Here is a 15,729-nt window from a genome sequence, read left to right as displayed (position 1 = left end):
TCCCTATGGGTCGCAGCAAATATTTACGTTTTGAAGGAAGCGACCATAGACCTCTGCTCACCTTTTTCAATGACTCGCGCACCAGGAAGAAAGGGCTTTTCAGGTTCAACAGAACTCTAACTGAGAACCCTGAGGTGACGGACCTGGTCGAGGGGGTGTGGAATCTAGACCCTTTGAGATCGGTGGTCTCCAAACTTAATGCCTGCCGTCAAAGCATCATCCAGTGGACTAAGGAGCGCAACCGCAAGAGTAACATTCTTATCTCCGAATCACAGGCCACACTGGACGAACTTCTATCAGCGGCTTCACCAGATTTACCTCGGATTGAGGCAGTAACCAAAACCCTCAATGATGCTTATAGAGAGGAAGAGGCATTCTGGCGGCAACGGAGTAGGATCCAGTGGTTGAAAAATGGAGATAGAAACACCGGGTTTTTCCATGCTGCAACTAGGCAAAGAAGGATGCAAAACTCCTTTTCGGTCCTGGAAGATGAAAATGGCGTTGCGGTTTTCGAAGAGAAGCAGATTGCGACAGTAATAGCTGACTTCTACAAGGGCTTGTTTACCTCAAATGGCAACCAAATCTTCTCTACAGTTGAGCAAGTCATAGAGAGAAAGATAACACCTGAAATGAACAGCTTCTTAACCACCATTCCATCCCCCGCTGAGATTCGTGAGGCAGCGTTCTCCATCAATGGTGGAAAGGCACCGGGGCCAGATGGATTCTCTGCTAAGTTTTACCAAGCTTATTGGCACATCATAGGAGAAGATGTTTCCCGAGACATTCGGTTGTTCTTTGAGACTAGCACGCTGAACCCGGTACAGAACCAAACTCACATTCGGATGATCCCAAAGATCACAGGCCCTCGGAAAGTGGCGGATTACAGACCTATCGCCTTATGCAACTCCCACTACAAGATAATAGCCAAGATCCTCACGAGAAGGTTGAAACCGCTGCTCCCACACCTCATCTCGGGCACTCAGTCTGCATTTGTGCAGGGAAGAGCTATTACGGATAATGTACTCATCACCCACGAGACCTTACATTTCCTCCGGACCTCTGAGGCTAAGAAATTTTGCTCAATGGCCATTAAAACGGACATGAGTAAAGCTTACGACAGGATAGAGTGGGGCTTTTTGAGAGCTATCCTCACTAAATTTGGCTTCGACAGTACATGGATATCATGGATCATGGCGTGTGTGGAAACTGTCTCTTATTCCTTCCTTGTCAACGGCTCACCGCAAGGTAATGTCTCACCGTCGAGAGGTCTTCGCCAAGGCGACCCGCTGTCGCCCTACCTCTTTATCTTGTGTACCGAAATGCTTGCGGGTTTATGTGAGAAAGCTCAGAATCAAGGACGACTGCGAGGAATCAGAGTGGCACGCGGCTGCCCACTAATTACCCACCTATTATTTGCTGATGACACCATGTTCTTCTGCCAATCGAGCGCGTCCTCCGTTTCTACACTGAAAGAGATCATTAGCACGTACGAGGAGGTGTCGGGTCAACAGATTAATTACTCCAAGTCTTCCATCACCTTCTCGGCCAAGACCCCAGGGGAGGTTAAAAGGAGAGTGAAGACTGATTTGAATATTGAATCAGAAGGAGGAATTGGGAAATATTTAGGCCTACCCGAGCTTTTTGGGAGAAAGAAACGAGACATTTTCGCCTCTATTGTTGACAGGATACGACAGCGAATCGGTCACTGGTCGACAAGGTTCCTATCGGGTGCAGGAAAGCAGATTCTCCTCAGGGCAGTGTTGGCTGCAATGCCAAGCTATGCTATGTCGTGTTTTAAGCTCCCATCATCGCTATGCAAACAAATTCAAGCCCTGCTGACTCGTTTTTGGTGGGACGCAAACACAGAAAAAAGAAAAATGTGCTGGGTTGCGTGGTCTACTCTTACACTCCCAAAGTTTGAAGGAGGGCTCGGCTTTCGTGATCTGGAAACCTTCAATGATGCTCTCCTGGCCAAGATAGGGTGGAGGATCACACGAAACCCGACATCCCTGGTTGCGCAAGTTTTACTGGGAAAGTATTGTAAACATGAAACCTTTTGGGACTGTCTAGCGCCTTCTAACGCTTCGCATGGATGGCGGAGTATACTCGCAGGTCGGGAAATTCTTAAACAAGGAACTGGCTGGGAGGTAGGCAACGGAGAGGCAATCTATGTTTGGAGTGAACCCTGGCTGTCGCTAGCTTCTCCATTGACTCCGATTGGCCCACCAACAGAGGCTTCGGCGCTGCTTAAAGTTTCGGACCTCCTTTGTCCGCTCACAAATACTTGGCAAACAGAGGCCATTCAACTCCATATTCCTCAGTATGAGGCCCACATCCACACTCTTATGACTAGTTCAGTTTCGCACCATGACAGGCGGGTGTGGCTGTACGAGAAGTCAGGGGAGTATACTACGAAGTCAGGGTACAACCTCGCCTGTACTACAAAGTCCGAACAGAGGGAACAGCCTCTGGAATGGCAAAAGTGCATCTGGTCCCTCAAGGTCTCCCCGAAGATTAAGGACTTTCTCTGGCGAGTGGCGAAGAAAGCGATCCCGGTTAGTGCTAACTTGGAGACGCGAGGCTTACCGGCCTTTCCGTGTAAACGCTGCTGTGGGATAGAAGATGACCTCCACACCTTCCTCTTGTGCCCTCTTGCCCAGGAGGTGTGGACGCTGGCTCCCCTCACACCACAACCTCAGGTGTCAATACCTTCTTTGTTTTACCTTTTAAAAACTGGCGCCCAATATGTTACCCTTCCGCCAACCGGTCTCACCACCCCCCTGTGGCCATGGATCCTGTGGCGACTCTGGAAGGCCCGAAACCTGCTTGTGTTTGAAAATAGATCTCTCACGGGCCAGGAAGTAATTAGGTTGGCTATTCAGGACGCAAAGGAGTGGGAAGCGGCGCAGGAAGTGGTTGCTTCAGCTGCACGTAACCAACCGAGCGATCTACCGATGCCACCAAGCGTGGAGAATGAAAAGCTGGTGTGTTTCGTCGATGCAGCCTGGGATGCTACCACTCAGAATTGTGGTATTGCGGGTGTCTTCAAAGGACAAGATCATAGGAGGCACCAAGGATTCAGAGAGTCACGAAGACATGTTGGTTCTGCGCTGGTTGCTGAGGCGCTGGCGGTTCGAAGGGCGGTGCTGGAGGCCTTTACTTCTAACGCAGACTCTCTTCGAGTTTTTTCGGACTCACAGACGCTGGTTAAGATCCTCAACGCCAAGAGCTCTTTAACAGAGCTGAACAACATTCTCATTGATGTTTACTATTTTAGCAACCGATTGAAGGTGTGCTCGTTTTCTCACATTTCTCGTTTGGGTAATGTAGAGGCTGACCTAGTGGCAAAGTCAGCTCTCTTAGATGTAAACTCATCCCTCCCTAGTGGAGGGTAAACTTTCCTTTAAGCAATGCAAGTTTATTTTGATCAAAAAAAAAAAGATTTCAAATTTGTCGGCATCAAAACAGACGAAACCAGAGCAAGAAGGGCATACTTAATTCTAATCTCTTTGTCGACCATTGTTTTCTTTCGTAACATCCTAATCACCGATGAAACACTAACAACGTCAGTACCACCAAACAGAGTAGGTCAATACGGAGTTTCTTCCATTCGTTCTTTCTTGTTTTTCTGTGATTTTTTGGGATATTTCCCACATGGTAAGCCAGTCACAATAGTGAATTCTTTTAAAGAAAATCTAATCGAATTTCCAGAGAAACGAAACCAAACTTGGTGCTCCTTGTTTACCTTTAGTTGTCTTGAAAGAATATATCGAGCAAACCTCCCAGAGAATGTTGGTTTATCTGCGAGATCGATAAATTTGCCAAAGGTAGAACCTTTGATAAACGGGATTTCGTCGTCTGACAAAACTCTTAGGATTGACTGGATTCCACTTGAACGGTGATAAGCAAGAACTCGTACATCAACTAGTTCTTCACCATCGGCAAACATTCGGTCAGGAAGTTCGATCATCTCGACCATATCTTATGACTCGGAAGAAATGGGTGAATCAACCAGGCGAACTCGAACCATGATTCTTTGAGTAAAGAAAACTGAATTTTGTCCGGTAAATTGAGAATTCAGAAACTTACAAATATATTTCTAAAAGCTGCAATTAATCCCGTCGATTGGTCAGTAGAACGGTTACAATAATTCATACACGAAATTTCTTTGCTTGGATGGAATATTTCATCGAAAAATAGGTATTGGTAATATCGGTTTTTCTTTAGTCTATGCATGTAGGGGACATCAAATCTGTATATATCGAATTGTCAGATACAAAGTAGGTAATAGACTTAAGGATCGAAATGGCAATACAATTTATAAATAATGATGAACAGTACATATAGTTAGTTTTCTAAATAGATAAAAGATGGTGTATATGGGACGCAAATTCTCAAAATAAAAGGCAGTGTTGGTGTCAAATCTTGGATGATTAGGGGTGCACATGATGAATTTAACCATTTTAGCTAGCTAGAACTTACGACTTTTACATACAAAACTTGTAAATATTGATTAAAATATGGGCTTATGTGCACCCACAACCGCTTTACTGGCTTCGCCCCTCCGTGGTTTGTATCCTCCTTAATATTAGTTAGCTCCACATTTTTTTTTTAAAATACTACAATTTAGCGTGACTTGATTACAATTTTCTTTGGTGGAGATCCTTTGCCGTTTATAATAGAAATATAATACTGAAGAGATATTTTTGAGACATAAAACTCAATTAGCTCTCCATCAAATGACACAAAAATCAGAATCACTCCAAAACAGCCCCTGTTTTCAAGCTATCAAATTAACCCAAGCGTATCAATCTTTCAAATCCAGTCGATATTCTTATATGATCAACCGGAATATTCCTTTACAACATTATTTGACATACCAATTTAATTGGAACTAAGTCAGTTATATTATTAGAAATATAAGACAATTCCTTTTATTAAACCACATATGTAATAGGTTTGTAAAGTATTGTTGTAAATCTAAATCTCTAATCTTAACATATAAATTCCACTCCTATAGTATGATAACACATTCATATTAAGAACAATATAAAGTTATAAAAACAACCCGTGCAGACGGGTCAGAATCTAGTAAGCTTTTGAGAGAAATTACATAGGTATCTAGAAAGGTCCACCAAATTATTCGATACCTCCCCACAAAATTGAAGTACATTAAAAAAAAAACTAAAACAGTTTCAGAGACAACTGATTGACGCCATAATTTTTGCGTATTACAAGCATCAATCAAGAACTGGTGCTTCATTAACGATACTGCAGCAACGACAGACCAAAAGCAGAATAAGAAATCAGGCAAAGAAATCAAATCGTGGAGATGATGAATATGATTAAATTTATTACCTTGATGAATCCAATCTCCTTGGCATTGCTGCGGAAACACTGTCTGCAGCAGTTCAGACCATACTTCCTGATCAGCCCGTGGGAGTTTCCACACACACGGCTGCATAATAATACAATAGTTAGAAACTTGACCATACTACGCTAACTGCACATGGTGATGAAAACAATCTTATACATAAGATAATCTCACATTGTGTGAAGAGAGAAGCCAAGATAAATAACTGTCTCTTTTCTATAGACAATCTACAAACAGTCAAGAATTTGTGGTGGTGTGTAAATTAAAATTTCAGAAACTTCTCAGATATGAGAGCAATACACAATTCATCATAGGAATTAATCTCACTGTCTCTATCTAACAACATATTCAGTCGATATTGTGGAACATATGCATCAAAGTCTCAGAAACGCAATCAAAATGATAACAAGAAAAAAAGACGAAAGGAAACCATACAATCGAGATTCATCAAAAGCTAAGAGAGGAAGACGATGATATATACCAGGTGCGTGAGCCAGGACCGTACTTCTTCGGATGAGAGTTCCACACGTTGTCATGACCCATTTCGTCGGAACAAGCGGCGTATGCGAAACCCTGGAGAATGTTTATTTTGAGGGATAAGCTGAATCTTATATAACTGGTCCTATTTTTTGTACAACCAAACAAATGGGCCTCCCCGTTTTTAAAGGCGGCCCATTAATGAGTAAATTCTATAAACTTTGTTTCGTCTCCACATGTTTTTGAGCTCGTCGTCAATCTATGGCCGCCACTCGACCTCTCATCTCTCTGCAACTCCTTTCCTCTCTTTCACCTTTTTCCTTAAACCCAACCCGGCAATCTCTCTTCTTGCCCAATTTCACTAAACCCAAAAGATTATCTAGGAGAAGTGGTGTTCATTGCTCGGCTAATCTCATCGCTCACCCTTCCGTTCTCTTCTTAGGCAGCTTCGATGGCGGTGGATTCGTCGATACACAGACCTTCATTGTCACCATCAGTCTCGTCGTTGCCATTGCTCTCTCTCTCTTCCTCGGATTCAAGGTTCATAATCCAATCCCTATCCTTTAAATCCATATCACAGATTCTTGAAATTGTGGCGTTTTTGATTCTTGCAGGGAGACCCAGTTCCATGCGAGAGATGTGGTGGAAACGGTGACTCTCTTTTATATTTACTCATGAGATTACCTTCTTTCTTTTACCTTCATTTTAATATGCAAAAATGATCAAACTCAAGTGGATGGCGTTGAAAGTTCCGACATTTGACAATCACGATGATTCTTTCTTGCATACTGTTCAACACAATACCTTACGCTTGCTGTATAGGATAGTTCCATTGGATACTTTCATTTCTATGACTTGTTTTGTTGGAAATGAGTATTTTTTAGAAACTACCTCGGATTAGTATGTTTTAAGTCTTCTCCTTTTTTTTCTTTTGTGTGCTAAATGGGTTTGCTCAAAAAGGCGGAACCAAATGTGTCTTCTGCCTTGAAGGTAAGATGAAGGTGGACTCTGGCATGGTTGACTGCAAAGTCTGCAAAGGTTCAGGTACCTAACTAAACCATCCCTTTTGTGCTCAACACTTTCTTACTTTCTTAACAAAATCTGAATTGGTTTTGCTTTATCCAATATAGGTTTAATTTTCTGCAAGAAATGTGGAGGTTCTGGATATTCTCGCCGTTTATAAATATATATATAAAATAAATCCTTTACTAGTGCAATGAAATTGTTTTCAACATTGGTTCTTTCCGACTATATGATAACATTTCTAACTTGTTTATACTCATAAAACAATAGTGCGGACAGCGGATCATTCCTTCCTTGGTTAAAATGTCATCCTCGGTTTTTCAATTTTAACTTGTTAGATCCGTTCAAAGGGGCAAATGATGGATACCAAAAATAAAAGTTAACGTTTCCTTGACAAGTTCTGACACGCAACTCATTTTTAGACTGACCATTTTGACGGGTTGTTAATGTTATGATCACATTTTAAAATATTAAACAACACTACCACAATGCATGATGTACTGAAGGATTTTAAAATAAAATTCATAGAAGATAAGTTCTACGGTTTACTAATATGCAAGAAGGTTAATGAAGAAATCTGTCGGGGATAACCAATCCAGAATACTCTTCACTTGATCTAGTTTTTAGATGGGTTGGAGAAAAAAAAAAAAAAAAACCAATCCAGAAATTATGCTTACAGCAAAATGCCGCTTAAATGATTTGTGACCCCCTGGTCATGTTTTACTCTTGTCTCCGGATAAAATACAAATCTGTACCATCAAAAGAAAGAATTCTTAAAAAATCTACTTATGAAAAAGTTATTAGATCATTTCACTAAAAATTTAACATGTTACTTCATTTTTGCTATAGTTAACAATTAAATATACAACATTTAAAGCAAATAAAAAACTAATAAACAATTTTGTTTCAATAAATGAGAATATTACCTAACTAAACCATCCCTTTTGTGCTTAACACTTTCTTACTTCCTTGACAACCTCTGAATTGGTATTTGCTTTGTTCAATGTAGGTTTAATTTTCTGCAAGAAATGTGGAGGCTCTGGATATTCTCGCCGTTTATAAATAAATATATAATAAATCCTTTACTATTGCAATGAAATTGTTTCAACATTCGGTCTTTTGGACTAACATTTCTAACTTGTTTACTCTTATAAGACAATAGTGCGGACCAAATTTCGTTCCGTTCAAATATATAATAAATTATTGCAATCTCTAGGTAAAAAAACATTAAGTAAATCTATCCTCGTATACATTAAAAGAGAAGTCACTTTAGTGATTTCTGCTGACATGACATTAATATAGAGTTTTCAGAAAAATTGTTATAGTTTTAGTGGTCAATTTTTTTGAATTTTATTTTTCATTTATTTTAATCAATCGTTATGTAGACAACCCCAAAACTATTGTCGATTTCGTTAAGCTCATATATAGATAGGGGATAATAATTATCGATTTAGTTTAGCCTTGGACAAAATTTAAAACTAAGACAAATATTAAAAACTTTCCTTATTATTCAAATAGTAAACTTTCGCATGTTGATATCATATTAATTACATTTGCTTAAAAAATATTTTAATGTTTCTAATTAGTAGGGGTGGGCGTTCGGGTACCCGTTCGGGTTTGGGTCGGGTAATTTAGATTTTCGAGTATTTCGGTATAGAGGTGTAGAACCCGTTCGGGTATTTCTGTACTTCGGGTCGGGTTTGGGTATTTTTAGTTCGGATTCGGTTATTTCAGATCGGGTTCGGATATTTAGATTTTGAAAAAAAAATTAAAATTTTCATTTCTCAAGTTTCTTATATTTAAAAATATAACTTTCAGTTAACTAATTTTTTTATTTTTAATAGATTGAATGGTTAATAGATTTGGACATAAAAAAATTTAAAACTAAAAAGACATTAATTTAGTTATTTTAAAAAAAAAATTGGACGTAACTTTTTGTTAATTTTTTAAATAAAAAACTTGACATGCATTTTCGGATCAGGTTCGGGTACCACTTCGGATATCGGGTAAAGTGCACACCCATACTAATTAGGTTGTTTGTTTTTAATAATTTATCTTTCTAATATGGATTACTTGCGCAAGTTGAAATCATTAAATATGCAAATAACTTATTGACAAAATTTGTTTTTAATAACTTACCTTTCTAATATGGATTACTTGCGCAAGTTGAAATCATTAAATGTGCAAATCACTTATTCACAATATGGATTACTTGCGCAAGTTGAAATCATTAAATATTATCGATTTAGTTTACCCTTGGGCAAGATTTAGAATTAAGACAAATATTAAAAAATTTCCTTACTATTCAAACGGTAAACTTGCGCATGTTGATATCATATTTATTACATTGCTTACAAAATATTTTAATGTTTCTAATTAGGTTGTTTGTTTTTAATAACTTACCTTTCGATATAGATTACTTGCGCAAGTTAAAATCAAATCATATGCAAATCATTTTTTGACAATACACATTTAATATCTTTCTTTAAACGATTTAATTATTTATTGTGCAAAATATTGTGCGTCATTAATATGTGAAATAAATCGACTGTATATATATAGGAGACACCCAAGGTCTTAAAATACAAAAATTCTCTTTTCATTCTTTAAAGTATTATTTACAAATCTCTCCTCTCATACTATTAAGGTATTACGACGATGCTGCTTGTGTGCTAAGAAAAAATGTGTTTAGACGCAAAGGCTCCTCATCTTTCATCGACTCTGCCACCCACTTTGCCTTGGAAGTTCAATAAACATGTACAACCTAATAAAGGACTAACCCGCCAAGGCAATGGGAACTCAGAAGAGCTACGTTGTGTCATTGCTGTTATTCGACAGTATGTTTTCTTAGCATATAAATCACATTTATCTCCTCTATACTTCTATCTGTTAAAATTTTGTTATTACATGACAGTGGCGATCAAACTCCAAAACTGAAGGTGAAACTAAATGTTACAGAGGAGAAACTGTTAAACCTGATGCTGAAGTACAATGGTGGAAAGCCAAGAGCTGAGGTGCGAGAGGCTCCAGCTTTTCTGTCATCCATCTTTTATCAGAGCCTTGATTCATTTTATATATTTTTTTTCTTTTTGTAGACAAAACTAAAAAGTGCAGTCCAGTTGCAAGACCTATTAGATGCAACAAGAATGTTAGTTCCCCGTACAAGGTAGAACTATGAACTCAACTTTTTGTGTCTTGTCTCCAAAAAGCATGTCTGATCTATTCTTTCCATGTGGTGAATATTGGTAACGACAATATGGTCTTCCTTTTTTTATATGTAGACCAGGTCGTAGAGTGATAGTGATCCAGAAGACCTTGAACATGCTGAGAAGCTTCACCAAGTTAAAGCAGTTATTGAAGAGGTTCTTTAGTACTTTCTCTTTTTTTGTTGAATATAGTCCGGGGAAAATATTACATAGTATCATTTAGTAATACTATCTTATATCATTTTTTTTGTTGAATATACTACCTTATAAGTAAGCTAGCATTATGCATTTTTTATTTAATTCATGAGGTCATTTTCAAAGCAGTCAGAAAACCTAGAAAATTAATAATCGAACCAGCTACTTTTTTTTATTAGACCGGATATTAGTTCCACCAATAATCGTGGTCAACTTACCAACATGGTGCATATATGTCAAATTGACAAATCTACGTTTAAGTAACCCAACCTGTAAGGGATTTAGATTTTTTTTGTGAATCTCGTAGACTGATCTATCGCAGATTGAGGTTCATAGATGAAGTTTCAAGAAATTGTTATAATTTGATTGGTCGATTGTTTTTAATTTTTATTTATTTAATTTAGAACTAAAAATTTAAGATAATTCTAAAATCATTTAACATCACTTGCCATATAATCTAACGAATATTACAAATAACAATTTATGGAAACTAATTCTCGAAATTATAGAAAGATTAATAATGTTTTATTTATTACTTTTAATATTTATAAACTATAAAATACAATGAACGAAATTTTATATAAGATAATTATAATAGTTTTATACTCTACTTGATGAATTGTGTTCGAATATAATTATATAATAACTATTTTAAATATTACAAAATCCAAAAATGTTTATTAATATTATTTTTAAATTATTTATCGTTGTTTAAAGAATAAATTTATCATAATTTTAAAATAATTTATAAAATGCTTTCAAAATGCAAGGCAAAGTTGCACTTTCAAGAGTTAAGTCGAGATCTAGATTAAAAATCCTAATAACTGGTAAAGAAGGGAAGCCGCAGACAAAAATATTGAATGTTGTCTACAAACAAGTTTTTCAGAATATTTCGTAGTCACGGTACGTAATTTTAATCTACCTTTTTTTTCAAATACAAATTTTAAAATAAATAAACTGTTGCAATTATTTATTTTTTGTATTTGCTAGATGGGTTGTGATGAGTTAGGAGACCGATGACGGTATGTCAATTTAATATTATTTTATGTTCAATAAAATTTATAAATTTATAAATCTATCAAATAATGTTAACCCGTCAAATTGCTTACAAAATTTATTTAATTTTTTGCAAGTTTCTAATTGAATTTGCTTTCTTTATCGAGAAATGTACTTCATAATTTATATTATTTATGGATAATATTTTGATTTTTATTATATTTTCTTTTAATATGTCTACATAAATGTTTGTTTATTATTTATGGAAAAATAATATTATTCACCTAAAATAAAGAATTATGAAACATATACAATACAATTCTAATTAATGATAATATAAAATCTGTTACTTCTAAAACTATACACTATTTATTCTATTTTTTGAATGAAAATATCTTCGTAAACACACAAAATATTTTGTGACGTTTCAATTATACATACACACAATATCTGCCACTTCATACTGACGTTACTGTGTTCCCTCTCGTGAGGTACGGGCCGAGAGATAACACAGGGTGCGGGCCGGTCATGTTCTTATGTCCGCACAGGGTGCGGGCCGGTAACCTAGTATATACTATACTAAAAGGGATATATGAGGAGTAGGGAGGCTGTCCACGTCACCACAAAAAATCGACCAATAATAGTCATTTGTTTTGCCACGTCATCAGTATTTGTCCCGAGAAGGCACTTACGGGAAGGTTTACAGACCCAGAGAGAAAACTACTGGAAAGATCGTCGCTCTCAAGAAGACGCGTCTCCATGAAGACGAAGAAGGCGTTCCTTCCATCACTCTCCGCGAGATCTCCATCTTACGCATGCTCGCTCGCGATCCTCACATCGTCAGGTTCGGATTCCTTCTCTCACTCTCTCTATTGGAGTTGCATTAGGGTTTCGTATAGCATAGTGTTCGTTTCGTTAGATCTCGATTTCGTATTGCTTGGTTGATTCGTTAGATTGGAGATGATTGATCTCAATTAGGATTTTGGATGATCAATTAGGATTCTGGAGATGATTCGTAGAGTTGATAGATCTCAATTAGGATTCTGGATGATAAACCACTGCATCTTGATCCTCAGTATCTGTTAGTTTCATCTATTTGCTTTTCTGATTGTTGATTTTCTTCAGGTTGATGGATGTTAAGCAAGGACTGAGCAAAGATGGCAAAACTGTGCTCTACCTGGTGTTCGAGTACATGGACACTGACGTCAAGAAGTACATCAGAAGTTTCCGTCAAACCGGAGACAACATTCCTCTCCAAATCATCAAGATCTTGATGTACCAACTCTGCAAAGGAATCGCGTTCTGCCATGGACACGGTGTGCTGCACAGGTATATAATGTTTACAAGTGATAATGATTTAAGAGAGAGATCTTACTACTTTCTCTTGGTTTCGTTAACAGAGATCTTAAGCCTTACAATCTCTTGATGGATCCCAAGACGATGAGGCTCAAGATTGCAGATCTTGGTTTAGCCAGAGCCTTCACTCTCCCTATGAAGAAGTATACCCATGAGGTAATAATCTCTGTTGATCTGTTTGAGCTCAATGTCATTGTATCTGGTTCTAAACTGGTTGTTTTCCATTGCAACAGATAGTGACTCTATGGTATAGAGCTCCAGAAGTTCTTCTTGGTGCCACTCATTACTCTACAGCTGTTGATATGTGGTCTGTTGGCTGCGTTTTTGGTACGTTTTACTCACTTCAATATCAATTTTCACTTATAAAAACTACAGATAGTGACTCTAACGTTGTTTCTTTGACATTGACAGCTGAGCTTGTGACCAACCAAGCGATTCTTGCTGGGGACTCTGAGCTCCAACGTCCTCACCATCACTCTCACTTAAACTTCTTAATCAGACTTGAAAAAATTCTTCGGTAACGTCTTCTTCCGATTTGTTGCGTAATCAGCCTTCGACGCTCTCCGTCTGGGTAGATCGTCGCAGTTCATTGTTGCTTGGCTTCTCCGTTTATGGGACTCGGAAAACATCAAGAAGTATGGTAAATTCATGGGTATCACTCTACTTCTCCTTGATGAGAAGGTATTGTATCGAAAAAAGAGAAGATTATGTACTTTCGTTTTTTTGGTCGCTATATGTTTCAGATTGTCTCTCATCACACTGCAAGAAACTATATGAAGTCAAAGAAGGCAAATAAAAGTTTGATTTCAAGGTGGTCACCGAGACCGTTCCAAAATGAGCGTGATTATGTCCCGTTGAGCTCTATGGCTTGGCCAAAGACGAGTCTGATTACGGATGATACACAACAAGGTAAGTAAGCGTACAAGTGGATTTATTTTTATGAATCAGAATTTTAAGAAGAATTTAATCTGTTTAATTTTTTATATTATAGCTTCAAGATAGATAACAGTGACCTTCGATAAAGGAGGCAAGCCTACTGTTAGAGTTGCTAGCCTTGGCCACGCGTTGCATGTCTGGCTCAATTGAGAATACCTTGGTAAGATGTGAGATTGAGAAGGTGCATAGCTAGATGTTCTCACAAAAATTATGTGCTAACAAAAACATTCAAGTTTGATGATGAAATCTGTGATTTTCTTGTGTGTCAACAGGATAGTGTCTTATCTGGAGCATAGATTCACATGTCACACGTAGTGTTTCCATCTTAGGGTTGAGCTCTGGACCACTTGATCTCACTGAGAAAAACAAATGGGGAAACAAGGTTTGTCATGAATCGTACTTTCTCAACCTCCAAGGCAATTTGATCTGTTTTTTTTTTCCAAATCTGTAGGTGGGTATTGAAAGCTAGAAGCTCTATATTCACACGAGAAAGGGTAGAAGAAGGTTAAGTGGCAGAAATTCTCAGGAAAAGCATCAGGACTTACCTGGTATCAGGTGGAGTTACTAAATCCTTTCAGAATTGAAAAGATATATTTGTCATTTAGATACCAAGATGTGATCTAACGAACAATATTTGAAATATCTGTTGCAGGCATACTTTGATGCGCCAGGGGTTTAGTAATATTAAGTTTTCTTTTTCCATCTGAAGAAGATTCTTTAACGAACCAAGGAAAATAAATAAGTACGTATTCCTCTTAGTATCACTAGACATGAAAATAAAATTTTGTGCTCACTTCACTACCACAGGTTAGTTTATATCTAACTTAGCACCAACATCTTATGCTCATTTGGTATTCCTCTTACTATCACTAGACATTATAGACTGCATACTGGGAAAGTTGATAACTCTGAAACATCACATGAGTGGTGCTATATCTCATGCTCCAAGAGCTCCTGGAAACTGCAGCGTGGGCTTTCATCTTTAGTGTGTGGATCATATCATGATGAAAAAGCTGTTGGCATTGTTAGGTAATCTATGATGCAATTGGTTTCATACATGATTTAGGTATGCTCACAAAAAAAAATCAGTTTAATCCTTACACCTAACCAGTCGTCTCTCTCTTTGATGACAAGTACCGGGTGGAAATGGCAGTATCAGATGCATCCGACTCTGCTCTGTTTGTGGCTTTCGATGCTGAGATGAACAAGCTGATCAATGTTCCTGCTGCATGGTAGGACTGGTAACATCAATCAATTGGCCTCTGTTATTTGTGTGTAGCTTTAGTAAAATTGAAAGGACTGTTTAGTTATTTGTGATTGTCCAACAGGGCACCAGCATGGAGGATGCACATGACATTGCCTTCCCACAGTGCCTCAGAGACATACTGGGGAGGGCCTTAACATTCCAGCAGAAACTTTCAAGGTTTAATTTTTCATCGAAGCATCAGTCATTCACCTTAACCAGAGCTTCCCCTTCCAGATTTTGCAGAGCAGGTAATCTCTCTGTATATTTACGTTTAAGCACTCCAAGCATTATTGTGTTATGTATACCCTTACTCCTCCACATGGAGGTGATGAAAACACCGGCAATGATGTTCCAGGAGCTATATATAGAGATACTTCTGAAGCTCTTTAAAGAGGTGCTCCAGTCAACAACGGCAGACCCATTACTCATGTCATGGTGGAAGGCAAGAAACAGCCTCTAAACCTACCAAAAACCATGTTCGAAATGGTTAAGCTTCAGATTACTGGAGCCTAATGGAATGTTGCAGACTTCCACAACTGCTTTTTGTCGTTTTCTTAAAAAAAATCTTTAATAAATGTTTACTTGAGCTATTTGGCTCTGTATTTCAGATGACTTAGAAAAGAGCCTCCTTCAATTATTTATGTGTACTTGAGCTATTTGGCTATGTATTTCAAATGAATTATAAAATAGACTCCTTCAACTAATTTATATTTGCTTACACTTTTCAAGTGTATTAAACGAATAACTGGTAACAGAGTCAAATATATTGTTTCACCTGCTAGCTGATTCGTTAAAATGTCTTTTAATAGTTGTATGAATTGTTAAAATCTAACCTTAGCTATTTTGACCCGTTTTAAAGTGCATGTAACATCTATTCTTAAACACACGTCCACTACAAGAAAGCTATGTTTATGTCCTTT

The 15,729-nt window shown here is 37.6% G+C and overlaps 3 protein-coding genes across 8 annotated transcripts; 2 read left to right on the top strand and 1 right to left on the bottom strand.

Annotated features, from left to right (window-relative positions):
* Window positions 1-4,949: 4,949 nt before the first annotated feature.
* Window positions 4,950-6,013, bottom strand: LOC103848046 (40S ribosomal protein S29). Of its 2 annotated transcripts, XR_004448509.1 has the most exons (4): window positions 5,856-6,013; window positions 5,359-5,458; window positions 5,089-5,271; window positions 4,950-4,980 (listed from the first exon to the last, which is right to left on the bottom strand). XR_004448509.1 is itself a non-coding variant. In XM_009125035.2 (3 exons), exons 1-3 carry the CDS (start codon window positions 5,915-5,917, stop codon window positions 5,263-5,265), a joined length of 171 nt encoding a protein of 56 aa, XP_009123283.1. In that variant the 5' UTR covers window positions 5,918-6,013; the 3' UTR covers window positions 5,021-5,262. The 2 variants fall into 2 exon arrangements, 1 of the variants encoding a protein (XP_009123283.1); XM_009125035.2 differs by lacking the exon at window positions 4,950-4,980 and having other exon boundaries at window positions 5,021-5,271.
* A 69-nt stretch (window positions 6,014-6,082) lies between these two features.
* LOC103848047 (protein BUNDLE SHEATH DEFECTIVE 2, chloroplastic) lies at window positions 6,083-7,196 on the top strand. Its single transcript, XM_009125036.3, has 4 exons — window positions 6,083-6,391; window positions 6,466-6,502; window positions 6,812-6,895; window positions 6,982-7,196. Exons 1-4 carry the CDS (start codon window positions 6,113-6,115, stop codon window positions 7,032-7,034), a joined length of 453 nt encoding a protein of 150 aa, XP_009123284.1. The 5' UTR covers window positions 6,083-6,112; the 3' UTR covers window positions 7,035-7,196.
* A 4,480-nt stretch (window positions 7,197-11,676) lies between these two features.
* On the top strand, window positions 11,677-15,008 carry LOC117126006 (cyclin-dependent kinase B2-1-like). 5 transcript variants are annotated; one of them, XM_033273213.1, is made up of 10 exons: window positions 11,677-12,115; window positions 12,397-12,600; window positions 12,672-12,783; window positions 12,861-12,954; window positions 13,039-13,267; window positions 13,371-13,536; window positions 13,619-13,723; window positions 13,836-13,945; window positions 14,015-14,118; window positions 14,216-14,563. In XM_033273213.1, the coding sequence occupies exons 1-5, from the start codon at window positions 12,087-12,089 to the stop codon at window positions 13,146-13,148; spliced, it is 549 nt and encodes a 182-aa protein (XP_033129104.1). In that variant the 5' UTR covers window positions 11,677-12,086; the 3' UTR covers window positions 13,149-13,267; window positions 13,371-13,536; window positions 13,619-13,723; window positions 13,836-13,945; window positions 14,015-14,118; window positions 14,216-14,563. The 5 variants fall into 5 exon arrangements, 2 of the variants coding, with proteins under 2 accessions (XP_033129104.1, XP_033129105.1); XM_033273214.1 differs by having other exon boundaries at window positions 11,681-12,115; window positions 13,039-13,262; XR_004448527.1 differs by lacking the exon at window positions 12,397-12,600 and adding an exon at window positions 14,698-15,007 and having other exon boundaries at window positions 11,938-12,115; window positions 12,672-12,770; window positions 12,861-13,308; window positions 14,216-14,305; window positions 14,437-14,592.
* Window positions 15,009-15,729: the final 721 nt, after the last annotated feature.

Source organism: Brassica rapa, chromosome A06 (assembly GCF_000309985.2).
Source record: "Brassica rapa cultivar Chiifu-401-42 chromosome A06, CAAS_Brap_v3.01, whole genome shotgun sequence".
In the NCBI taxonomy this organism is placed as follows: Eukaryota; Viridiplantae; Streptophyta; class Magnoliopsida; order Brassicales; family Brassicaceae; genus Brassica; species Brassica rapa.
Note: the sequence above shows the minus strand (reverse complement) of the source record. Positions and strands in the feature narration are given on the sequence as shown.